General features: G+C 57.5%; 10 protein-coding genes and 1 non-coding gene across 11 annotated transcripts in view; 6 read left to right on the forward strand and 5 right to left on the reverse strand.

Annotated features, from left to right (window-relative positions):
- Positions 1–1,296: 1,296 nt before the first annotated feature.
- Positions 1,297–3,317, reverse strand: GGTG_10926 (hypothetical protein). The gene is made up of 3 exons (XM_009228805.1): positions 2,014–3,317; positions 1,772–1,928; positions 1,297–1,657 (listed from the first exon to the last, which is right to left on the reverse strand). The coding sequence occupies exons 1-3, from the start codon at positions 2,218–2,220 to the stop codon at positions 1,608–1,610; spliced, it is 414 nt and encodes a 137-aa protein (XP_009227069.1). The 5' UTR covers positions 2,221–3,317; the 3' UTR covers positions 1,297–1,607.
- A 521-nt stretch (positions 3,318–3,838) lies between these two features.
- On the forward strand, positions 3,839–5,296 carry GGTG_10927 (hypothetical protein). The gene is made up of 3 exons (XM_009228806.1): positions 3,839–4,093; positions 4,166–4,183; positions 4,344–5,296. The coding sequence occupies exons 1-3, from the start codon at positions 3,906–3,908 to the stop codon at positions 5,104–5,106; spliced, it is 969 nt and encodes a 322-aa protein (XP_009227070.1). The 5' UTR covers positions 3,839–3,905; the 3' UTR covers positions 5,107–5,296.
- Positions 5,297–5,720: 424 nt separating this feature from the next.
- Positions 5,721–7,344, forward strand: GGTG_10928 (hypothetical protein; the record flags this gene model as incomplete). The annotated part of the gene is made up of 4 exons (XM_009228807.1): positions 5,721–5,944; positions 6,019–6,632; positions 6,731–7,014; positions 7,108–7,344. The coding sequence occupies 4 exons, from the start codon at positions 5,721–5,723 to the stop codon at positions 7,342–7,344; spliced, it is 1,359 nt and encodes a 452-aa protein (XP_009227071.1).
- A 1,347-nt stretch (positions 7,345–8,691) lies between these two features.
- GGTG_10929 (hypothetical protein) lies at positions 8,692–9,714 on the forward strand (the record flags this gene model as incomplete). The annotated part of the gene is made up of 1 exon (XM_009228808.1): positions 8,692–9,714. The coding sequence occupies one exon, from the start codon at positions 8,692–8,694 to the stop codon at positions 9,712–9,714; it is 1,023 nt and encodes a 340-aa protein (XP_009227072.1).
- Positions 9,715–10,665: 951 nt separating this feature from the next.
- On the reverse strand, positions 10,666–12,833 carry GGTG_10930 (hypothetical protein; the record flags this gene model as incomplete). The annotated part of the gene is made up of 2 exons (XM_009228809.1): positions 11,175–12,833; positions 10,666–10,972 (listed from the first exon to the last, which is right to left on the reverse strand). The coding sequence occupies exons 1-2, from the start codon at positions 12,017–12,019 to the stop codon at positions 10,666–10,668; spliced, it is 1,152 nt and encodes a 383-aa protein (XP_009227073.1). The 5' UTR covers positions 12,020–12,833.
- On the forward strand, positions 12,702–15,206 carry GGTG_10931 (hypothetical protein). The gene has a single exon (XM_009228810.1). It carries the CDS (start codon positions 13,162–13,164, stop codon positions 15,127–15,129), a length of 1,968 nt encoding a protein of 655 aa, XP_009227074.1. The 5' UTR covers positions 12,702–13,161; the 3' UTR covers positions 15,130–15,206.
- Positions 15,207–15,557: 351 nt separating this feature from the next.
- Positions 15,558–16,603, reverse strand: GGTG_10932 (hypothetical protein; the record flags this gene model as incomplete). The annotated part of the gene is made up of 3 exons (XM_009228811.1): positions 15,558–15,808; positions 15,952–16,005; positions 16,234–16,603. 3 exons carry the CDS (start codon positions 16,601–16,603, stop codon positions 15,558–15,560), a joined length of 675 nt encoding a protein of 224 aa, XP_009227075.1.
- A 247-nt stretch (positions 16,604–16,850) lies between these two features.
- GGTG_10933 (hypothetical protein) lies at positions 16,851–17,318 on the reverse strand (the record flags this gene model as incomplete). The annotated part of the gene is made up of 1 exon (XM_009228812.1): positions 16,851–17,318. The coding sequence occupies one exon, from the start codon at positions 17,316–17,318 to the stop codon at positions 16,851–16,853; it is 468 nt and encodes a 155-aa protein (XP_009227076.1).
- Positions 17,319–18,447: 1,129 nt separating this feature from the next.
- On the forward strand, positions 18,448–21,258 carry GGTG_10934 (F-box domain-containing protein). The gene is made up of 3 exons (XM_009228813.1): positions 18,448–19,175; positions 19,257–20,747; positions 20,809–21,258. The coding sequence occupies exons 1-3, from the start codon at positions 18,938–18,940 to the stop codon at positions 20,931–20,933; spliced, it is 1,854 nt and encodes a 617-aa protein (XP_009227077.1). The 5' UTR covers positions 18,448–18,937; the 3' UTR covers positions 20,934–21,258.
- An 11-nt stretch (positions 21,259–21,269) lies between these two features.
- Positions 21,270–21,391, reverse strand: GGTG_20217. The gene has a single exon. It is a non-coding gene; the product is annotated as a tRNA-Pro (tRNA).
- Positions 21,392–21,530: 139 nt separating this feature from the next.
- Positions 21,531–22,875, forward strand: part of GGTG_10935 (hypothetical protein) — a 2,187-nt gene continuing 842 nt past the window's right edge. The window contains exon 1 of the mRNA XM_009228814.1: positions 21,531–22,849. Coding sequence (XP_009227078.1) covers positions 22,106–22,849 — 744 coding nt within the window. The 5' untranslated portion in view covers positions 21,531–22,105. The remainder of the gene's footprint in view (positions 22,850–22,875) is intronic.

A 22,875-nucleotide genomic window follows, 5' to 3' on the forward strand; every position in this document is an offset into this window, starting at 1 on the left:
GGTGCGCGGCATGTTGTTTGGCTTTGGTGCTGGTGCAATTGTGTTTGGGAGAGGTTGAGTTTGGGTGGGGAAAAAAATTGCGGTCCAGACTTTTTTCGGGAGACCGTGGGTAGCACCTGCGTCCCCCACGCAAGCCCTGCTAGGAGCGGGGTTAGAGCCCCAAGCCCAAGGCATGCCGGGAGAAACACACCAATAATTCCCTCAAGGGCGCATCAAGTGCCGACGAGCTAGCCTCGGTGATTCTGCGTTTGCAAGGCTGACGCCTCCGATACGGCAATCGGCGCTCCCCGCCAGCGCAGCACAAAGTTGGCAGGGGAACCGCAGGCGGTTAGGATCCGATCTATCACATTGCATCCATTTTCCGCAAGCCCACAGGCGTCTAGCCTAGTGGCAACGTCTTCAACACCTGGTTGGTAAATATCCGGATCGACATCTTACCCTCCCAGGGATGGCGAGCGAGCTGTGGGCCCTGGGATCGTGTCTATGTTTTCGATCCTTGGGTGGCGGTCAACTCCGCTTGAGCCCTCGTTCCCTTCCTGGTACCATGTCGATGGCAAAAAGCATAAAATTTATATCCTCGCTCCGGGCCTCGGATTGCGTTAGGTTATGAGAGAATGGGGTAAAGAGCTGACATGTTCTGGTAGTTCATACTGACCACATCCCTGGAGGTGACTTCTACCCGCCAAGCGCAAAAGTCCGAATCGTGCGAAGCACGGCTGGCAGGCGTGCAAATCCTTGCATTTGCAAAAGGGAGATGCAGGGGATCTATATAACAGGCATGCACGACCTGCCCGCCGTGGATTTTCTACGGCAACCCTCGGCACTGGCGGGGCTGCAAAATACATGTGGCTGTCCAGATGGCTCGCCAACCAGGAACAGCCTCACAAAACCTCCGCACCGCCGACTCTGCCTGACAGACCAGGGACTCCATTCCTGGGACTGGTATATCTGTCGACTTGTATCGTCTGCACAAACGTGACATGATCAAGGCGGTACTGTTCGAGGCGGACCGCTGTAGCTCACAGATCGCCTGTTCGTACACGCGCAATCGCACACTCGTGCTTAACTGTCATCCGTTCGATAGTGTGGTTATGGAACAAATGGCCATTTGATCCGATAGTCCTGTAGCTTGAACCGCGCACTGCTGTCCTGCCCATCAGGTCGTTGATTCCGGGCTCGCTATTTTTAAATTTTGTGAGGCTGGTTATTGAGGAGCAATCCCTGCTGAAATGCCTTTGGTACAAACACTCTGGCGTTTTTTTTTTGTTGTCCTTTTTGTTCGCTGCTTGTAAACAGGTCGTTGTTCAGCTCTCGTTATTTTCACCGTTGGTCACTGACATATGAACGGTTGGGGGTTTGTGGGTGTGCATTTACGCCGAAATGGGAAATATGTTTGTAACATGGGTATTTACATTGTTAGAAATTAACAATCCAAGGGTATGCCCTTGGAGCGGCAATGCCAAGAGCGTGACTATTGGGGGAGAAAAAAGGATGCTGCATGGCAAAAAGGAAGATGCTCAACGATTTCTGGGAATGAAAACGCCCGACCCAAAGGGGAAAAGAAACAGCTGGGAAGAATACGAATGTCCTTGCAGACTTCCCTCCATCTACCAAAGTTGGACATAGAGCTTGCCATTGTCATTTCCAATCTTCTCGTCTATGGGGTATCACGAGTCGCCGAGTTAGTCTAGATGTACCTGGTGAGCCAGGCAGTGCCTGGTCTGTGTAGGAAGGGGCAAGGCAAGAAGAAACTGGGGTGGGGACGACGAACCCAGAATGATGGTTTGCTCAACGCCCGAGCAGGAGCACTTCATGGCCTGGCGCAGCAGGAATGGATATCCCCAGTACTTGGTCTCGCGGGGGTTGTAGTCTCTGTACAGAGCGCAGGATGAGCACGCAGAGGTGTAGCCGGCACCATCCTGCTTCCACTATTGCAATGAGGAAAAAAGAATCCGCCGGTTAGTTTTGTGATGCTGTGGGCCATGAGGATGTGGGGGGAGAGTCTTCACTAACCGCAAGCTTGGCATCCTTGATCTCAATGATCCCGTTGAGGTCCATGCTGGCCGGGGCACGGGTGCTGTCTTCCTTTTTGCACTGGGCCTTGAGGACGGTGCCGTCGAGGGAGAGGTCGCTGCAGGTCACGCTGAAGAGCTCCGCGACGGCGGCGACGCTCTGGACGCCGAGGAAGAGGGAGAGTGCCGCGGTGAAGGAGGCACGCATTTTAGCTGCCTGGGTGGTTTGTGTGGGTGGGTAATGGATGGCGGTAGGTAGAGATGAGGATAGAAGGCAAGTGAGAGGATCGAGGCGGGCTGGAGTGATGATATATCCAAGGAGTTGCTCGAGATGCTGCTGATGATGAGGCAAAGAAGTGATACTGGACGCTGGAGGTCACGAAAGACCTGCTTTTATAATCATGGTCGTGGACGATGTGTGGGGACGTGATGGACAACCAAGGCCGTTGTGATGCTACACAAACGCATGAACGGCGCCATCCCGTTTACCGCTTTCTCCTGCATCTGCTCAGGATGGAAGGTAGCGTCGTAGCGTCGTCTGCACACAAGCCCACTTGGGTAGGTTGACAGTTGGTACCGGGCTCCGACTTGTGGGTTTCCTTTCTGGGTAGTCACGTAGCTGCAGGCAATATGTGCCCTGTTGCCCACATCGAGAAAAGCGGAAGCATACCTACTCCATTATCACAGAGTTTGCAAGTGCAGTGGTCGGTCATCAATCAGCCTCGAGGGTTTCTAGTTCTCAAAGGGCAGAACCGCGTCAGGATGACGAGATGGGAACACGCGGAGGCCGGGGGATGCTGGCCAGGGGGGGGGGTGCGGGTGGCAGGATATTCTGGTCAGGCGGAACAGGGCATCGGTTCCCCACCACAAAAGGGCAAAGTGACAAGAGGCGTGATTTGATCTCCGTTCCATCCGCCTTGGTATTGACGTGTTGGTATCGCACCGAGCAGGTCGTCGGCGCGCGGGTGGGACTGGCCATGCCTGCTTGTCAGAGTCGCATTGCAATAGCAGCACAGCCCAGTCCGCTTTCGGTGTGGGACTGGCCGGACAGCGAAATCAGACAGCCGAGAACAGACACTCCGGCCGGGGACAAGCTTTGAGGGAAGACTAATAAGTTCCACCAAACGGCCTTTTCCCTAGCGGCTAGCCAGACCGCTGGGATCTGCAATATGGAGGAAGGAAGTACAGTACGTGCAGCTGCCAACTTGACTCGGCAGACGCAAGGTGTAAGGATGTACGTCAGCTACCTAGGTAGGTAAGTGCTCTGTGCACAGTATCTCCACGTCAGCTACCTAGGTAGGTAAGTGCTCTGTGCACAGTATCTCCACGTCAGCTACCTAGGTAGGTAAGTGCTCTGTGCACAGTATCTCCACGCCTGCTGGCCAGCGGAGACTGACCTCGGCCGATCCCTGTTTCGTAGCTGCTCAACTGGGGAGGTGGCAGGCTGTGGACTCTCCCTCTTGCGTGATGGCGAGGAGTTAGCCGACGCTCCCCAAGCATAGTTGGCTCCCCTCGGCGCTCTCTTGCCCACCGCATGATGTTGACCGGTGGTCGGCGGGTAGGGCCCCTTCGGTGTGGCGCGCCAACTGTGGTAGGTGATGCGCCGGCGGGAGATTGTTGCGAGTTTCACGGCAGATGTGCAGTTCCCGTCGCCCCCTTTCCGCGCGGGATGATAGACGAAAAAAAAACGATCGATGGGTCGGGTGGGGACCTGTGGCGGGGGCATCATCAAGGGATCGTCCAATGAGCAGCCTGCCCCGCAGCCGTTGTGATGATAGCATGACAGGGGTGCTTTTCGCTTCAGGATGGGGTTGCAGCTCTCACAAGCCGAAATACCTGACCCCCGCCACCACGACTTCCTCCTCCATCGTCCGAGGTCGCCGCTTTGAGATAATGCCTCCGAAGAGAGACCGTCAAGGCGACGTCAAGCCCCGCGGCCCCAAGCAGCCGCCCAGGGAGGTCGTCCGCAATGCCTACACGCCCATGTTTGAGGGCTTCCGCGACGAGCTGGACAAGCACCACGACCGCCGCGAGAGGATCGTCAAGGCGTCACGAGACATCACGGCACTGAGCAAAAAGATGTGAGATAGATTATCCTATTCACCACCCCCTTGCGTTGCCATCGCCCGCTGACCGTGGTTTGACAACGCTAGCATTTTCTCTCTTCAACGGTGAGGAGCAAACGACCCCCTCCTTGCAACCTCTCCCGCGCATCCGAGTTATCCGCCTCCACAATGCTAGCTAAGCTACCAGGGGGCCACTGCTGCTGTTTCAATCGCGGCAGACTGCTAATTCGCTAAACCACTCCCTACCCCTGCCCTCTCTCCTCAGTGTGCGCAAGATCCACAATGACCTCCCCGCCGATGTCCAGTCGGACATGAAATCCCGCCTCGCCGAGGTGGCTAGGCTGTTCGCCTCCATCGCAGCAGACGTGCAAGGCGCGAACCGCTACCGCTACGGCCGTCAACTGGCCTGCGTCGAGGAGCTGGTGGAGGCCCTGACCTTTGCCCATTACCTGCGTCACCAGTGCCTGATGAGCCACGGCGAGGCCGCCCACGCCGTCTCTCAGCTATGTGCCGATGCTGCTGCGGCAGAGGAGAAGGCCAAGGCGAAGGAGCGCGAGGGCGGCGACACCGCTATGGCCGGCGTCGACGACTCCGCTCCCGCCCCCAAGCAGGATGAGGAGGCGTCGGCGGAGAAGAAGCAGCCGCTCGTGGTGGACGTGACCGCAGACGACTTCCTCATGGGCGTGTTTGACCTCTCGGGCGAGATGATGCGCTTTGCCACCACGACGGCCGCCTTCAACGGAGAGCTGGCCACCAGCTCCGCCAAGCCTGCCGCCGCTCCCGACGGCGGCGGCGCGGGCGAGGAGCGTGGGAGGAACATCCTGGCCGACATGCAGGAGCTCGGGACGCTGTTCCAAATGCTCCCGCAGCGCCGCGACAAGACCTACCAGATTAAGATGTTGACGCTGCGCCAGTCGGTGGGCAAGGTCGAGGCGCTAGGGTACGAGCTCAAGGTGCGCGGCAGCGAGCGGCCAAAGGGATGGATGCCCGACATGACTGACGGGCCGGCAGTCGACGCGGAGGAGTAGAATGATGTATGTGGATGTGATCTACTGCTATGAATGCATGTCTAGGTACGTGTGGGCGGTAGCTAGGTAGTACCCGCAATCAACCACCACATTAAAGTATAGTGTTCGGCATATTTTCTAGGTGTCCCACCCTAGGACTAGGAGTTTCTTTGTGATATCTACCTAGACATCTTACGGAACGAGCAAGGAGCCAGGATGTTCATGTAAGATGAGCAATGTTGACGAGCTACAACGATTAGATCTGTTCGTAAGGGCTTGATACTCTTATGTGTTGGCTCGAAGAATTTCTATTAATGGTGAACAAGAGGTTGACACCGTTACCAGGCTACGTCATCCGAACCCTTTCGTCGGCATGGTACGGGTAGGGTATGTTATGGACAAAGATAGAAACGGTTTATCCATATCTGTGTAACCACGACAAGTTAGGTGTGCGGCTGAGTACCACCCGCCACGCCGCCACTCTATCCGCCATATGCAAACTGCCTTCTTACCAAGCAGCCACTCAACAACGACGAGGAAAGTCCCCGAGTGGCTTTTGGCTACCAAAACCAAACTTTCCTTTACATTGCAATACTGTCCTGCCAGCTCTTAGTACTCTGGCGCTCCCTCCCACCATGTTGGGCTTCGAGGTGGCCGGAATCATCCTTGGGACTCTCCCGATCTTGATCACTACGATTGAGTTCGTCCGGGAAAGGGTTTCGACAAAAGGATATGACAAGCAGCTACTACGCCTCACCAGCGACCTCAACATCGAACAGGGTAAACTCGAATACGTATTCGAGAGCCTCCTTGACGGCTTGGTCCCCCCTTCGCGGTTAAAGGCTATGATCGGCGATCCGTGCGGGCCCTGTGGAGAGACAGCGAGACGGCAAGAAAGATCGAACGGCGGTTGTGGGACCGGAGATCCTATAGCGTATTCCACGAAGCCATCCAGAACATCAAGCAGTCGGTCGACGCCCTCGCGGCCAAGATGGATGCCCAACAAGATAAGGAGCCATCTCTCCTGAGACGATTCATGTTCTCTTTGGAGCATGGCAAAAACACTGAGCTACTGGCCGACATCAAAAGCAACATTGCAAACCTCGAGACGATCACTCAACAAGCTCTCAAGCAGGAGCAGTCACGCCGAGTGCGCTATGAAGGGAAGTTTTGTGTCAAGTCTCAAACCCTGACCAAGAGTCTATACCGAGCCATTCACTCCAGCCTGTCGAGTTGCTGTGGTCGCCACGAGATCGGGTTGAGGCTGGAGACAAGGAAGACCATCATAGCACCTCACGATAATGATGACGGCGTCGCAAGCCAGCTGGAATTCCGGATTGCCGTCTCATGCGGCGATGAGGGCAAAGAGTCGCCATGGAAGGATGTGCTCGCCTTCAAGTCCATGGTGGCCTCGAAGGCAACGAGTGGCGCCACCGCCGCTGCGTCGAGCCGTGAAAAGTCCATACGGGAAATGATCGGCCTCAGCACTTTATACTCGGCCCTGGGAGTGCCACCCAGCGCTATTGCCCATGCAATAACGGTCCCCGGTCTGCCCCCCATCCGCCCACCCGTTGAACCGAGCTTGGCGTTGTGTAGGGACCTCCAAGCTGCCCAAAGGGGCCAGTCCATGGCCCTGACGAGACAGTCCTACGGCACGATTATCGACCCTCGAGGAGATACGTCGTCAGCCCAACCACGGCAGCCGGTTTCTGCGCCTGGAAGACCGTCTCCCTGCGAGCTGCCCTTCAAGGCGAGGGCCCGTTGCCCCTCAGCCTGCGAGCGCGCTTCCGCATCGCCGTCATTGTCTCGTCGAGTGTGGCCCAGCTCCACGGCAGCCCCTGGCTACCGCAGACGCTCACCAGCGAAAACGTTCACCTTTGCGTCGACGCGGGGACCGGGCTTGTCCTCTCTTGCGGCGACCCTATCCTGGTACAGTCCCTCCCAAGCAACTCCACCGGCCGCGCGGTTCCGACGACGGCCACACCGGCCACGCCGGCCCCGGCGGCAGTTGTTGTCGGATAGAACCCGGTGCTACTGTCGCTGGGCTACCTGCTCCTGGAGCTCCTCCTCGGAGAGAAACTGGAGTCGTTCCGGGCGCCGGCGCAGGCCGCCGAGTCCACGGTAGCCGCCGCCATGGGGCGCAACAACTATTCCGACTATTGCACGGCGCAGCGGGCTCTGGAAATGGCCACGTTCCCCGAGCGGGGACTACCGAAGTGCCGTGTCGCGGTGCTTGGACGGGGAGCTACACGAGACTGAGCAAGGGTTCGAGAACGAGGACTTTTGCCAAAAGTTTTACAGAAAGGTCGTGGCGCCGCTGGAAAAGGAACTCGAGGGTGTATAGCGGGTCCAAGGGGCTAGGCAGTCCGAACAAGGAATGCTCGCACCTGGCCAAGTCGGAGGGCGGAGGGACCGGAGGTCGGACTGAGAGCACACAACCACTGTCCCGCCGATCCCTGGCGCACAAGATCGGCTCTTGAATGATCGGGGTTTGTATACAGGTTTTGAGGATCAGAATCGCTAGTGCGGGTGACAGTCCTTCTCAAGAACATAAAGAAGAGAGGAAATTGTCACAGGCCCGGGCAACAGATAGATATCGGGCTTCTTCTAGGCCGGCCTCGGGCCTGGGTCCTCTTCGAACGCCATCACTTTACTTACCTTTACCTGCCCCGGCAACTGCTTTCACAGTAGGGGCAAGTTTTAGGATATATCAAGAATAAAGAAAAAGGAATAATGTTGGTAACAGTTGTGCACACCGGTTCTTATTTAAAAATACTTTTAAAATGGTAAACGAAATTGGTTTCTCTAACGTGAGGGATAACTGTAGATTCGTATACGAAGGAGGGAGATACATATTAAACAAGGGGAAAGCAGGCGATGTGTTACGATAATATAGGGGAACAACAAAAACAAAGGGTAGGAGGTAGTAACGGTAGGGATAAAGGACCAAAAAGAAAGACCCTGCAGGGCAGGCTGCAAACCCACAGGACATCCTGTTCATGCCGCCCCATACTTATTGCCCTTATCCGGCGGATGGTACTCCAAACCCGCTTCCAGCAAAGAGAGGTGCTCCTTTTTCTAATTTATCCGCGAGGGCCTCAGGCCCGTGACACGATGCTAAGTATAGCCCAACGATCCCGTAATTGTCAAGTGCGGAATTGTAATCATCTGCTCCGCTTTAGCCTCATTCTTCCTAAGCTTAACAAATATGGAATAAAGAAAAAGAAAATAAAAAAGAAGAAAATAAAGAAGACAATAATGAATAAAGAAGTAATGAACCAAAGGTAGTTTTTGTATAAGAATTTAAGGCTAATATTTTATAGGGAGGATGTTTGTATAAATTTGATAAGGGGGAGAAGAACTTACGGCATTCCCCCTCCTTCGGCTTTTGCATAGTCAAGCCCGCATCTGCGGCCAGCTTAAGCCCCCGTTTGCTGCGACCGACTTAAGCCCCCGACTGCTGCGGCCAACTTTTGAGCCCCCGTTTGCTGCGATCAACAAGCGGCGGTATCGTGGGTGCTTCGAGCTATCCAGAGGATAACACGCTTTGCCTACCCCCTGAGTGTGTCCCCCAGAGACGCCAGAGACCTCCACGAGCTTGCCACCATGTCCGACACCATCGCGGACCATGTCGGACGCGCTCTCGCTGCCTTCCGTGTCCTTGTTGAACCAAATGACAAGCTCAACTTCGGTCAGTCGTGGATCCTTCCGCGGATCAAGGATGCACAGTCAAAGTTCATTGCATGGGCTAACGACATAGGCGCGCAGAAAACCGACACCAGCTCTCTCGACCATCGCCTTCGAAACGCTTCCCGGATGAAGAATTTGGAGGTTAAGCTCCTGGCGAAGCTGGTTGATTTTCTGGAAGAAGCCAGAGCGATCGCCACGGGAGAGGCAACTCCCTGGGACCAGCTCGAAGACGAAGTGCTGGACCCCGATAGCGGTCTCCCAATCACGGAGCTGGGCCAAATCGCCATCGATGGCGTCGAACATATGGTTGACTCTCTGGTCGAGCTCAACAGAACTCTTGAGAGCCTGGCGCCGGGTTTCCTGCCCGACGCGACATACCCGGCTGACGCTTCCCATTCTGAACCATCAGACACCCAGCACATCCAGTCCGAGTTTCCGACGATCGAGCCACCGGCCGAGCCGGCCGTTTTCGAGGACGGGGGTTCGGAAACTGGAGCATCCCAGACCTCGCATGCGGCATCAGTGGCCTGTTCGGACGCGCTCCAAATCCCTTCGATGCCTGAGGAGGCCCAGGCCGATCCGTTCCGGTGCACCCTGTGCCTCGTGAAGATCACGGCAACCGACCGCACCTCGCGGAGGCACGAGTGGCTGCAGCACCTCGAGAGGACCCATTGGCACGTCTATCCGTGCCCGTTGGGCTGCACATCCATCTTCAGATCCGCCTCTCTCTGCAGCAGTCACTTGACCTGGCATCATGCGTGCTCCTTAGCGCAAGGCGAAATTGACTTAATGGTCCGGCTTGCCTCACGACCACTCGACATCGCCACTGAGATCCCATGCCCGTTCTGCGGCGACAGGGAAGTGCAACGGTCAAAGGAGGAGCACCAGCGCCACATCAGACGCCACCATGAGCAGCTATCCGCTCTTTGCCTTGACTAAAAACCTCACCGACCAGGACAGCAAGAATCACGACGACGACAAAATAAGGGCTGGCGCGGACGACGGGGCCATTCAGGCAATGCCCCCGAGCATGGCACGGTCGTGAGCCGTGAAAGCGAAGCATTGCTGACTAGATTCAAAGAACTGGGCGAAGCCACGACGCGACCGCGTGACATGGCGGAAACTACTAGGCGACTAATTGCCGAAATTATAGCAGAGAATGGGAGCGTGGACAGCGAGAGACACATAGCCCATCAATAGCGACCTCCTCCTCCCCTGTATCCGGCATCAGCATTCTCTTTCCCTCCGCTCTTCGCACCCGTGCTATGCTGAGGGACACTCGCGCAGCGTTGAAAGCCTCGACGAGGTTGGCGGGGGGTAGCAAGGAAAAGAAAATGAATCGAAAGAATAGCAAGGAAAAGGGAGTGAATCGAAAGAATAGTAAGGAAAAGAAAGTGAATCGAAAGGGGAAGATATCCTAATCATATCAAGCAGGGCAAGCTTATAACCGGGTAACGAATGAATGGCATCTAGAGAGAAAAAGACCTGATAAAACCGGCTGGGCACGAGGTAGAGCACACGCCTCCGGAAAGAGGTTGGCTCTTCGAGGTGTGAAGGTCGCACGGCTTTCCAGTGGCCGACTGGCTGACTGGGTTGCAAGCCGCTCCTGCCAGACTCACACGCAGGGCCCAACGTTCATGTTGGGCCTGACCGCGGGGCAAGCAGCGTCGCATGATGGGTACGGTTTCCTTTGACGCCATGTTGGACGGCGCTTTTCAGGGAGGCCTGGCGAATGCCAAGTCTCGACCGTATCCTCAGAAAGATCTTGTATCCTGCATTTCTAGCCTCTAGCGTACAGGTCCATCTACCCAAATGCCTACGCAATGCATGGCAAAAAGCGATATCAAAACGGCCATGTCCTAACCCAACCGGGGCGCACCAAAGGCCACGTTAGTCGACATCGTCCGAGCCGGCCTTGTCCTTCTTGTCGATCTGGACATCGCCCAGCTTTTTCCTGGCCTCTTCCAGTGCCTTGTCCTCGTCCACCACCGGCTTGTCGGCGCCATCCTCTTCGGCGCCGCCCGGCGGCAGCCTGGTCCGGCTGTCCTTCTGCTGGGCCTCGATGGTGCCCGGCTTGAGCGAGCCGTCTTCGTTGACGTCCTCCTTCAGGTACAGGCTGAAGGTGACGGCCAGGTAGAGGTCGCCCGTCTTGCGGTTCCGCAGCACGTACCTAAGCGTATGTGAGCGCTTCGGGGGCCTAGGTGGGATTAAAACGCGCGCGAAATATCCCAGGGAGATTTTTGCATGTCCATCACGTAATGAGAAATCAACGCCGAAAACCATGAAAGATATTTGAAAGTCCCAGAGCTAGAATACCACCTGCCACTTGGCGGATGGTATGCAGGATCCGGAGACCAGATGCAAAGAGCGCAAATGGAGGCAAGGGATAAAAGACTCACCGTAACCCCTGGCCGTCCCAGTACTTCATAATGGGCAGGGTAAAACCAGGCAGCCTGAGCGCAAACTCGTTGAAGTCGAGGTAAGGGTTGTAGAAGTCGACCGAGTACTCCTTGCCGTACTCCCACAGCCACTTCTCCTTGCTGTCGGCCTTGAGGGCCCACTTCATGCGGCCCTTTGCGTCATCGGGGGCGCCCAGGGACCTGCGGGCCTCGAGGCCCCGCTCGTCGCCGCCCTCGTCGACCCAGACGCCGACCCTGGCGCCGTCGCCGTCGGCCCCGGGGACGCGGTCCGTGGCGGGCGGGCCGGCGCGCACGGCGTTGAAGGACGACAGGGCCGGGCCGTAGAGGAAGGGCGAGTCGGCATACGCGTCGCCGTCGAGGCCCGGGTCGATCCACCAGCGCACGATGCTCATGGCGGTGCTGAAGCCGGGCGGGAGGCGGTCGCGGATCGGGTGGTCGAAGTCGTTGCCCCACTGCAGGTCCGCGCCCGAGACGCCGACGTCGTCGTCCGCGGGGTCGCCGCCGTCCGCGGCCGGGCCTGCGTCGTCATCGCCGTCCTTGGCGTCGGCGTCGACGGCGGGGCTGGGCGGCCGCTTGAGCTTGAAGCTGAGGGCGATGCTGTACTGGTCGTTGTTGTAGGCGTGCGGCTCGGCGGTGAAGTAGGGCGAGTCGGCGGGCGAGCCGTGGGGCAGGCCGCCGTAGTTCTTGACGCGTACGCTCAGGCGCGCGTCGACGAGGTCGTTGGAGATGTCCAAGGGATCCGCCGTGTTGACGGGCACGACGACATGCTCCTTGACGTCACGGACGGTGCCGGCAGTCACGCGGATCATGTAGTTGTGCGCCATGGCGGGCGGCGACTGCTGGGTTTGGCTGTTGGGTCTTGGCTCTTCTTTTTTTTTTTTTTCGTTTGGGCACGTGAGGGGCACGTTGCCAGCCGAGGTGATCAGCCCCGAAATCCGACTGACTCTGCGATTGCTTTTGGGTGAGTGAAATTTGATTTTGTGTCGGAAATGGCGATGTTTCGTTAATCTAGAATCTAAGAATCTAAGAATCTAAGAATCAGGCTGGAGAAAGCTTTCCGGGATGAAGCTTTTTTTCTGTTTGGTCGGGCTCAAACAGAGAGGGCTGCGCGTGGCTTTTTACTTCAGTGTCGCTTTGACAGTGGTGTTTGCAAGGACGAGCGAGGCGGTGTATGGGGTAACGGAGAGACAGGGTTTGTTAAAAATACGTCCTGAAACCATACACTGGCGATATCATTTCAGTCGTCAACCTGTTATTGGAAGAAACAAACTAGAGCTTGGCGATTTCTTCCTATGCTGTCGAAGCCATAATCTCGAAGACGGCGCCCCTGCCCAAGTGAGCCGTGGTTGCTTGTCGCGCTTTGTTGAGATGATTTCCTTGTAATGACGTAGGGCATTTGTGACTCTAGCGCAGCCGTACCCCCTCGACGCCTCTCCTTTGGGCTGCAGTGGCGACAGGCTGGCATTTGTCACACAGACCGACCCAAAGCGCCCGACAACGGATTAAATCACATGTCGGCCATTGAACAGGAATGTTGACGGATTCCCCTCCGTCTATCTCTTCCAGTCAGCACAGTGAGCTCTTCTGCATAACTGCCGCCGTGTGTGGATTCTTGACCCAAGAAAGAAACCAGGGGCGGGGGAAGATCACTAAGCCCAACGATTTGGGATTGGGCTGTGTTGGGATTCCCAACTTGGGATGGAACTGATGCTGGAGATGGGGTCATTTGACCCAATCCCAGACACCTAGATCATCTGCCTGCCCTCTTCTTTTTGGGCATCCTCACAATGGTGTCCTTGAAGGAAATGAGATTGCTCCCTGTCGTCAAAATAAGCATCAAATTCAATCCATCGCCCGTCACAATCTCCTGCAGGCAGAACATTCCAGCCCGCCGTGACAGTAGCCTCAAACTCTTCTTGTCCTAGCCCCCACCACGCAGGGTGGGACGCGCATTAGGGGGCCCGTCATGATTGGCGACTCGCTCGCCGAGTTTGCCTTCACCCGTATCGCCATATTCCTTCTGCACTACTCCATTCCCGTCGGCCTGGCCCTCCTCGTCGCACTGCAATGCACCACGGGCGTCGTCTCGTGGTGGCTGTGGCCGGGAACCGGGCCCGGTCCGTCGTCGTTCGCGCGGGTACTCGCTGCGACCATCGCCGCCGTCGTCGCCTTCGACTCGGCCTTCGCCCTGGTCGTCTACCTGCCTTATAGGAGGCGCGCGGAGCGGCTGGTAGCCTCGTACCCGCCACCCATGTCCCCGCTCCAGAGACGAAAGCTTTTCGATACTTGCTTCGAAAACGTCCCCGACTGCGAGACGTACTTGCGCGGCTGGTTTCTAGGCGCCGAGATACGTGACATCCGCCGCGACAACGTCCACGAGTTCCTGGCCTGGGCCTTTTTCGACCGCGACTCGTCGGCTGTCTCGGCAACCGTCGAATCTGGCCTGCTGCTAGATCAGGACGAGGAGGCGGAGCTGCAGGGCTACCTGGACGAGATCGACGGTCGCCTGCGCGCTGCTGCATCGAGCGACGGGGTCGGCCTGCTCCCGGGCCACGGGCCAGTGAGATCGCTCCGCCTCAGCGTCGACGAGGTCCATATGCGCTTCCGCAGTTTTATCTGGTATCTCATCGTCATGGCTGTCGATATCTTCACCCACCTCACGCTCACTTCCATGGGTTTCAAGTACCATGCTCCTCCAATGGCGGGCGCCCTGCACGTCCTGCCTCCACGGCCACAACTGTGGCTGCCAAAAGCCCTTGTGCCTCGCGGCCCCTCTCCCTCGGCGTCGATGGCGTACTGGCACCGCCCGCACATGTCGCAGACCAGAAAGCCCGTGTTGTTCATTCATGGCATTGGCATCGGCCTTTTGCCGTACATGAAATTTATGTTCGAGGTGGCGGCCCGAGACACGAACGCTAGCGATGACGGCCAAGTAGGCATCATCGCTCTCGAGATCCTCCCCATTTCAATGCGATACGCCGGGGCACCCTTAGATAAGGAGACATTCCTCAAGAGCGTGTCTGATATCCTGGGGCACCACGGCTGGACCACGCGGGATGTGGCTGATGCTGGCAATGCTGATGGTGATGGTAATGATGATGATGGGTTTGTGCTGGTCTCGCACTCGTACGGCTCCGTCCTGACGACACACATCCTGCGGGACATGGAGCTCGGCGCTCAAGTGTCAGCCGCCGTGCTCATCGACCCCGTCTCCCTGCTGCTGCACATGCCCGAGGTGGCCTTCAACTTCACCCGGCGCCTCCCCCGCCGCGCCAACGAGTGGCAGCTCTGGTTCTTTGCCAGCATGGACCCAAGCACCGCCCTGACGCTGGCGCGGTACTTTTTCTGGCAGCACAACGCCATCTGGAAGGAGGAGCTCCTGTGGCGGGCTTGGAGAGGCGGGAGAGCAGACGCGGCTGAGGATACATATGCACATGCACATGCTGCTGCTGCTCCTACTGCCAACAACGCCAAATTGCAGCAGCAGAACCCGCCGCGGACTGGCTGGGCAACCGATTATTCCTGCGGGCCCGTGGCCCGTGGAGTTGATATCACCGGCCCTGTGGGTGCCGCTCCTCCTGCGCGTGTCCGAAAGCGGAAGGTCGCTGTGTCGCTTGCCGGATGGGACATAATACTCGATGCGAGGCGGGTCGCCGAGTACCTCCTCCGCGATGGAGGCAAAGGGCGACCCACAACATCGGGCCACTCGGAAATCCGAGCCGGGCGGGCGGGCTCGCGAGATGGCCCAGTGGCGCCCAGTGGACTTCTGCCGCCCGCCGCAACCGGCGAGGAGGGCGATGGGACGGGAGGCTACACGACGAGGTCGGGGATTGAGATGCTCTACTTCCCCACGCTTGATCACGCGCAGGTCTTCGATAAGGATGCGGAGCGGAGGCGCGTAGTCCACGTGGTGAGGAGGTATTGCAGGGACTAGTCGCACCCTCTGCCGAGGTCTTTTTTTTCTTCTTCGTAATGGGACATCGCCTTGCATAACATTGGATCCCCGTGGGTGATATATGGAAGCGACCCAAGACTGGAAACCGCTGCCAGCCCGCCTTGTCAGCATCCCCATCCGCCTGTGCCACTCGTGGTCGGGTCGATGAAGATAAGGCTCGCCGAGTCATCCCGCATATGCTTGCCCAACGCCCCAGCAAGGTTTGCATGAAATGCCCGCATGACCAACCATCTTTAGCCCAAAGACAGTCAGGCGGCCCGTAGCTCCCTACCCGCCAAGGCCTTTGACAGTGAGGATAGGATGTTACGATAGCGTGTTTTATTGCCTCTTCCCGCTCCTGTCCACTGCATGCCGGTCGCACAAACCCTGGGCACCCATTCAGCAGCTAGGCACTGTGCCACGCCAGGTCATCGATTCCGCTCCGGCTTGACTTCGTCTCCGCCCCACTCCTCAAGGTCGACGACTATCGGAGACGGCCCGCCTTGTATCACGACCCAGGTCACCTGCTCGTCCGTGTCGTTGATGAGCTGGTGCTCGGTCCAAGCAGGAACGAAGACAAAGTCTCCGGGCTCTAGTTCGTTGCGCCTCGGGGGCCCATCGTCCTCTGCTGGACTGGTAGCTAGAATGCCTCGCCCTGAGGCCGCGTATATGATGGAGTCTTTTTCATGTGACAGATCATGAGGTGTCAGAGTCCCGTTTGTGCCCTTTCAATCAATCATATCGAGTGAAGTCAAGGAGGGCTTAGGTGCATCTCTGTGTGTGTACTATCCGTCAGACAGGGAGGGCATCGGATCGACTCACCATGCTCGCTGTTGTGATGCACAGAGGATGAGGACCTGGGACCTGCAAACAGCACTGTGTGGAATGAATATCACCGTACCAGTACATTGCCTCTATCACCGCGCCCCAATCACGTAGAGGCTGCCTGCAGGAATGGCGCACCTGGGCAACAAATTGGGTGCTCGCCATACCGGTTTGCATGAACCAAAGAGTGTGCTAGACATACATACGGCTTCATGTGAGGCCGAGCAGAAGAGGGGAAGCGGGAGGGGGCGAAGAGGGAGGGTTACTGGTGTGACTTACCTGAAGCACACATCCGATCCGTCTTGTTGACGATCGCGTCTCTCCGCACCACCCCCTTCCCCGCCGCCGTTCTTAGAAGCTCCCCATGGGGCCCAGCGGCGGCAGTTGCCCCAGTGAGGGCAGCAGCAACATCAGAAATAGCCCCGAGGGCTCTGTTCTTGTCCTCGCCCGCACCTCCATCGGGTGTTGAAGAAACAGCAGTTTTATCTGAAGGCCCCGAGGCGACGTCGGGCAGGTCCAGCCTTGGTTCTGGCGACGAACCTGTGGCCGGGGCGCGCTCCGGGGCCAGGTCCCTCCCCCGCGTGATGTGTATTTGCGTGGGCAGGATCATGGGGAGGAGGTCCTGTATCAGCGGCAGCAAAGACGCCATTGCGGGGTGCTGGTGTGCTACTGCGAGCCCCCTCTTCCTGATGCCGTATTCCTGGCAGGTTGATCTCTTGGCTCTCAAGATGGGCAGGTAGCGCGTGACGGGGCTTGGTTCTTTTTTGATTTTTGGCTTTTTCCCTTGCTCGTTCCGTCTATCTTGTTTTTTTTTAGAAGGTCCGAGTTCGGTGCCTAGCCAGAAATGCCCGCCCTGTGATTTGCGACTCGCAGGGTAGCGTTGGAGTCGGAGAAGCCTAGGAGTCGCTAACTCCCAACGAGGAAGGAGATTTTGATGCTCTGACACGGGCTGCAAGTTGGTTGAAGCGGCGAGCAGCACCAAGCCAAGGTGCAGGGGTGCAGTCCAGATCGGCGGGCGAGGGCCTGGAAGGATCTGGCTCTGCAAGTTGCAGTGAGTCTGTGAGATGACTGGACCCGCGCAAGGAGAGAAGAGACAGCGGATGCCGTGGCTCTTGTTCTGGCCTACGATCGGGCACGTCGGGGTGGCTTCCCGGGTGTGCGTGCCAGCTGGGTGTCGTGTCAGTTCGTGGGTGGGCCACACGGTGAGGCCTGCAGATTTTGGTAGTTGATGTTTTGGCGCTCTCCCTGGCGCGGCGCCCCTCGAACATGGTCTTGATTGGTTGCCTGTGCAGCTCGCTAAGACTTGAGCCAGCTGGAAGCAGCGTCACTGGGCTGCCATCAGCCGATCGAGCTTGTTCCCACATCGCAAGACGGTGCTGGCTCCTGTTCGTTTGCCCATGCCCGCGCAGTCGCCTCCTGCCATGAAGAGCACGGGGTGACTTCGCGCCTTGGGTGATTACTCCCTAGAACCAAGACGGCAGCACACATACAATGGGGACTTTCCCGCCCTCCCCAAATTGCACTTGGCAAAAAAAAAGAGCGGGATGGGGAAGTTGGAGAAGCAGCCAGCACCCTGTCGAGAGCTTGGAGAGTCTCCAGAGTGGGGGTGACGATCCGAGCGGGTCCAGTGCTTGCAAATCCGGCAGCTGCAGTTCATCGCTGTGACTGCCGAGTTGACCAAGCCGGGCGGCCACACTGGCTAGAAAAGGAAGCTGCTTTCTGATCGTCATGATTCGCGAGCATGACCCTCGGGTTGAGATCCGTGGATGGACCTTCCTAGAGAGGGTGCGGATTCAAGCTGCAGATATGGCTACCTATGGATGGCTTGAGGTCGTGCTGTTCGTCTGCTTGTTTTGTTCGTTCGTTTACACAGTAATCGCTGCGGTAGTGACTTATTTGGTCCATGTTATGAAGACGGTTGTTCTGCAAGGTGGCGGCGGTATTTGGGAAGGTGGCACGATTGCGCGACGGCGTGACTACGAGTCAACTTGTCTGTTAAAACGTTTCGTTCGATTGAACAGTTAAAGACGCCGGGATTGGCGACTTGGCCTTACCTTATGGACCTCACTGATAGTGATAGCAGCCATAATCCACTTGGATTCATCCGCGGCCAGGCGGTCCTGCATCCCAGATACATCCCAGATACATCCCAGATAGACAGGCATGCGGACGCCCTGAATGCAGGCAATCTGGAGCAGTTATTAACAGGTAAATCAATCTACAAGAGACAAGGCACAAGCTCTCTAGCCCAGTCCCGTCCCGTCGTCTTTGACGGCTATAGGCGTCGCCCGCGGGACTAGGAGCTTGATGGTGCCCTCGCAATATAACCCCCGCCCTAGGCCTCGTCGGTGTGGTGTGGGGGAAAGGGCGTCAGGTCTTGGCACCCGCTAGGCTCGGGTGCCACTGGCGCGACATGATTTCCGGCGCCCATGCACCCACGCACCTTGCTGGACAGCGTGACAGCCCACTCACCACTGACACCCACCCTTGTTTTATTCCCCGACGACTATTGCTGTGGCAGGGATACGACATCCCGCAACCGGAGCTCCAAGCTCCAACAACGAACCTGGAACGAAGGCCCTGGGCATGACAACTCGATCAAGGTCCTGTTCGTCTGCCGCTCTGCATCACAGGCCATTCAGCCACAAAATTCGGTTATATGTATGTGGGCATGCCGTAGCTCCCATCCATCCCACCTCGACCTCGTGAGGTTTCCGCCCTCCCGCCTGCAGTCGACCTTCACCTCGGATGAGACCCACCCGGCCCAAGTTTATTTAATGCACGCACTCGGTGGGTGACGACGACGTCTTTCAACTATCATTCCCGTCGCCAAAGTTCGTACGGGCTTCGCTGCGGAGCGAATGGACGCGCCGCTATCAGCCACGCCGTCATTCTGCTCCTTTGCTACCTCCATCGATACACCCGCCCGGAAGTGATCGCGCCTCAGCCCTACGTGCCCCGCCACTGCGTTCCATCCGCTGTTATGGACAAAGGAAAACAGCCCGAAACTCTCGCCTCAGCCTTCAGGGAGCTTCCCCAGACCTCAACCCCTAGCGTTACCGCAAATCCATCCGGCTCGATCGTCAAGTTTGGAAGAATGGACGCCGAAGATGAGAGCATCCTGCCCATGCTCGACGCTGTACCTAGCGACGGTCTACTAAGCTATCAGGCTCTTCAAGGTTCCGACGACTACTATCCCTGCCACACTGGCTCGACAACTGGTCTGTGCCCTAGCCCTTGCCCTCCTCGTTGCCTAGCCGCGGTGAGTCGACATGTGCTGATTGTAGTTGCTTACGGGCCAGATCTGCAAACCACTGCGGCCACCACGGCTACTACGGCATGCCTTCTCACAGAGCTGCCAGCCGAGCTCCTCGACAATATACTATCCTACCTGTCCCCCGTTGACCTCTCCGCCACCAGCCAAACCTGCCGCATCTTGCACACACGCGCGACCTCGGATTTCCACTGGCAGGCCCTGGTCCAAGCCCACGTCCCTGGGGGAAAAGTGACCACGCCGTACCCGTGCGAGTCTTTCAGAGACCTATGGGTGGCACACGATCCACGCTGGTTTCTCCCCAAGTACAAGATCTGGTTTTCGGGCCACGACCTGACGGGGAAGCTAATCCTGGTGCGCTATGATCAGAGGCGAGGCTGCATCGAGGGCTACCAGCTGCTGGCCGTCAGCAGTGAGACTTCGTACAAACACTGGGAGGCCAACAACGACGTTATCATTCATTCCTTTGAGCCCACGATAAACCTGCATCTCGACAGGCCTGTCATACATCTACGGTGCTCGGCGGACCTCCCGTATGCCGGGAGGTCCGCGACTGTGTCGAGCGATGTGGCTGACGGTGCTCAACGGCCCGGCTGGGAGCGTCACGCACATGGCTTGCAAGTGCTACGGCCAAAAGCCCAAGGTGTTAACGCCCAGAAGCCGGTGCGGGGCAGCCGCTTCGCAGAGCATGTTTCCATGACACCTCCGGGTAGCACTGACGGCATGTTCCGGAACCTCTTCCTCTCGAAACCAATGGCGGAGGAAGCGGCAACAGAAACACACCGGCTTCCCTTTCCTTATGCCAACGTCTGGCCGCCACCGCGAGTGCCCGCTCGCCACCGTTTCGCCGCTGCCGACTCCTCCTGTCATATGGGCCGGCGACGTGGCCAGTACAGCTTCGAGGAGACCTTGCCCACTTGTCGGTCCGAGATCTCGGACCAGGGATTCCGGATACGCACTTGGCTTGAGATGCGTCCTGCACTGGCTGGAATGCTGCGTCGACGGCGTGAACTGGCAGATGGCGATGATGAAGCCGCCACGCCACCCCCGGATGATGCCGGTGATATGGGTGCTCTCCTCAGGATGCGGTTCGGCACGCATCTGGGCGAAGAGACCACTTGCTACTCGACTCTGGACCCTGCGCTCTACACCCCGACGGCAGACTGTCCCTGGCGCGGTATCTGGGTTGGAGACTACAGCGGCCATGGGTGCGAGTTCCTGCTCATGCACCAAATACACGACGACGCGGACGGCGAGCGTCCCGAGGACGATATTGTCAGAGAGCCGGGCGAGACGGACGAAGATTTCGAGGCACGCAGGCGTGACGCGAGGGTATACCGCGGCCGCCTTGAAGCAATCAAACTGACTGGGGATCCTAATGTGCCTCGGGGCGAGTACACTTTCGTGGCAGAGGACATGGGACCCAAGGGTCTCGTCGAGGTTCTGCAGGAGGACCCATTCAAAGGGGTCAGGATGGTGAAGAGCCAGGGGCACGTTGCCGGATCGGGATTTTTAGATGGTAAGTTCCAAGTGCACGAACCCTGACACTACCGAAGCTGACCCCGATCATGTGCTTGCAGACAAGTTCATCGAATCTCGGCTCCTGCTTATATCCCACAACCGGCTGGCTCAGTACTGGCTTGGCTTTGGTCACATTAGCTTCTTCGAAAGAGTCGACATCGACCGATTCCTCAAGATCGCCTGAATTGGTACAGAGGGAGGAAATGAAGGGCCTCATCACGAATTAACTGGAACTGAAGTGTTAACGATAGGGCGGACTCCGGTGAAACAGTGCCTTTGCCATTATTTCGAACGGTTTGAACAGTTGTAATATTTTCCCTGTTATTTGCCTGTTCAATCTCTCCTTGCCTTAATATTACGAACTATCGCCCCGAAGTCGTACTTCTCTCGCTTTTAAACGATCTGTATGTACCACGCGTGATCATGAACAACAAAAGAGAAAAAAGTAACAAAATTCACACCCATTTACATCATTATTACACCACTGTCCAGCTAACGCGGTAAAAACACCAAAAATTACGGCCGCAACCGGGGATTGAACCCGGGACCTCTCGCATATTAGTAATGCCAGGGGTGTTAAACCCACAGGCTACAACTCAGGGTGAGCCCTAAGCGAGAATCATACCACTAGACCATCGCGGCTGGATGACGATTACTGTCTTGCTGTGGAGTCCTCGAGTCGTATGCGTCCTTTTTATGGAAAAGGGGCTCCACGTACTTGACAGCGAACCCATCAGGTTGGAGATTTCGGAGTCATGCTCAAAAAGCTAAAGGAAAACAACTTACTGTCGGTGGTGTTCACGATTTTGCCTCGAGGTTGTGAAGCAAGAACCTACTCGACATGGCTGCAAAGCTTTGTATGTGGGTCACGCCCCTGAGTGCCTGGTCAACGGTGGCAGGCACTGCTCGTCGTAGAAGACGTCAGGAACAAACTTAGATCTGTGCCACGCGAGCATATCACCACCGCAATCACTGCATAACCAAAGGCACCTTTCGAACCAAGTCATGGATCAACACCGAGGCTGGAGCTTGTGCTCATATGCCCTGATAAGGGCGTCGGGTTTCTGCTGTCCGACAGGCTGGCTTTGCCTCAACCGCCGTTACACGTCGGCCTAAAGAAAGCCACAGACATGTTAACTGCCTCTATGACATGTCTCGCGCCACGCGGAATTGGGTGAGTTTGCTCAAAATCTGGCTTAAGACGGATCAAGGACTGGCCGGGCTTTATGCCCTTCCTCTCGACCTTTTAGTCTACTTATCTGGCAGCAGCGTCCTGCGGGAAGGGGTCTCTTCTGAACAAGGGAACATCGGCCACATCCTACTCTGGATAGGTGGTGGCCACCTCGAACAGCGATCATGGCTCCCTTTTACCGAGTCAGCATGGCCAACGCCGCCGCCGGTGATGGTCGCCTGGGGTTCCGGTATCTTCACAAGCTCGCCGATGCCCTGTGCGGACGCTCCGAGGCCGGCGGCACCGCTGTGGACGAGCAGAGGGGCGCCGCCAGCACCCCCGTCACCTACCACCCCATGACCAACGCCGGCGACGCGAAGGGCGCAAAGACCCACCAGACCATCAACCTCACGCTGGGGATCCTGGGCGCCGTCCTGACGGGCCTGTTCCTGGTCTGCTTCGCCGCCTACAGCGTCCGCCTGGCCGTGCGCGGCGAGCTCTGCGCCACCTACCGGCGCAAGTTCCGCTGCCTCGGCGCCCGCATCAAGTCTGCGGGTCGCTGCGTCGGCGGCTGCTTCAGCAAGGCCTCGTGGAAGAGGCTGCCGGGGAACCTGAAGTGGTTCTTCTCAAGCCAGAACGGCTGCTGGACCTGCGCCTGCCTGCGAGCGCCGAAGAACGGCGACGACGCCAACAACAGCAACAATAACAACAACAATAACAACAGCGTCAGCGACGGCCAGACGATCAGCTCCCCCGGTGGCGGCGGCGGCAGCAACAACAACACCGGCGACGGCAGCGGCAGCCCGTTCAAGAGCCACATCGGGGCCGACATCAGCCACCTCTTCGAGGACAGCGACTCGGCCTTTGCTGGCGCGCCGGAGCCGCCCATCGAGATGCACCCGGCGCTGCGCCGCGACAGCGCCGCCGCGGTGCTCGCGACCACGAACGCGGGCGA

Source organism: Gaeumannomyces tritici (assembly GCF_000145635.1).
Source record: "Gaeumannomyces tritici R3-111a-1 unplaced genomic scaffold supercont2.6, whole genome shotgun sequence".
Taxonomy (NCBI): Eukaryota; Fungi; Ascomycota; class Sordariomycetes; order Magnaporthales; family Magnaporthaceae; genus Gaeumannomyces; species Gaeumannomyces tritici.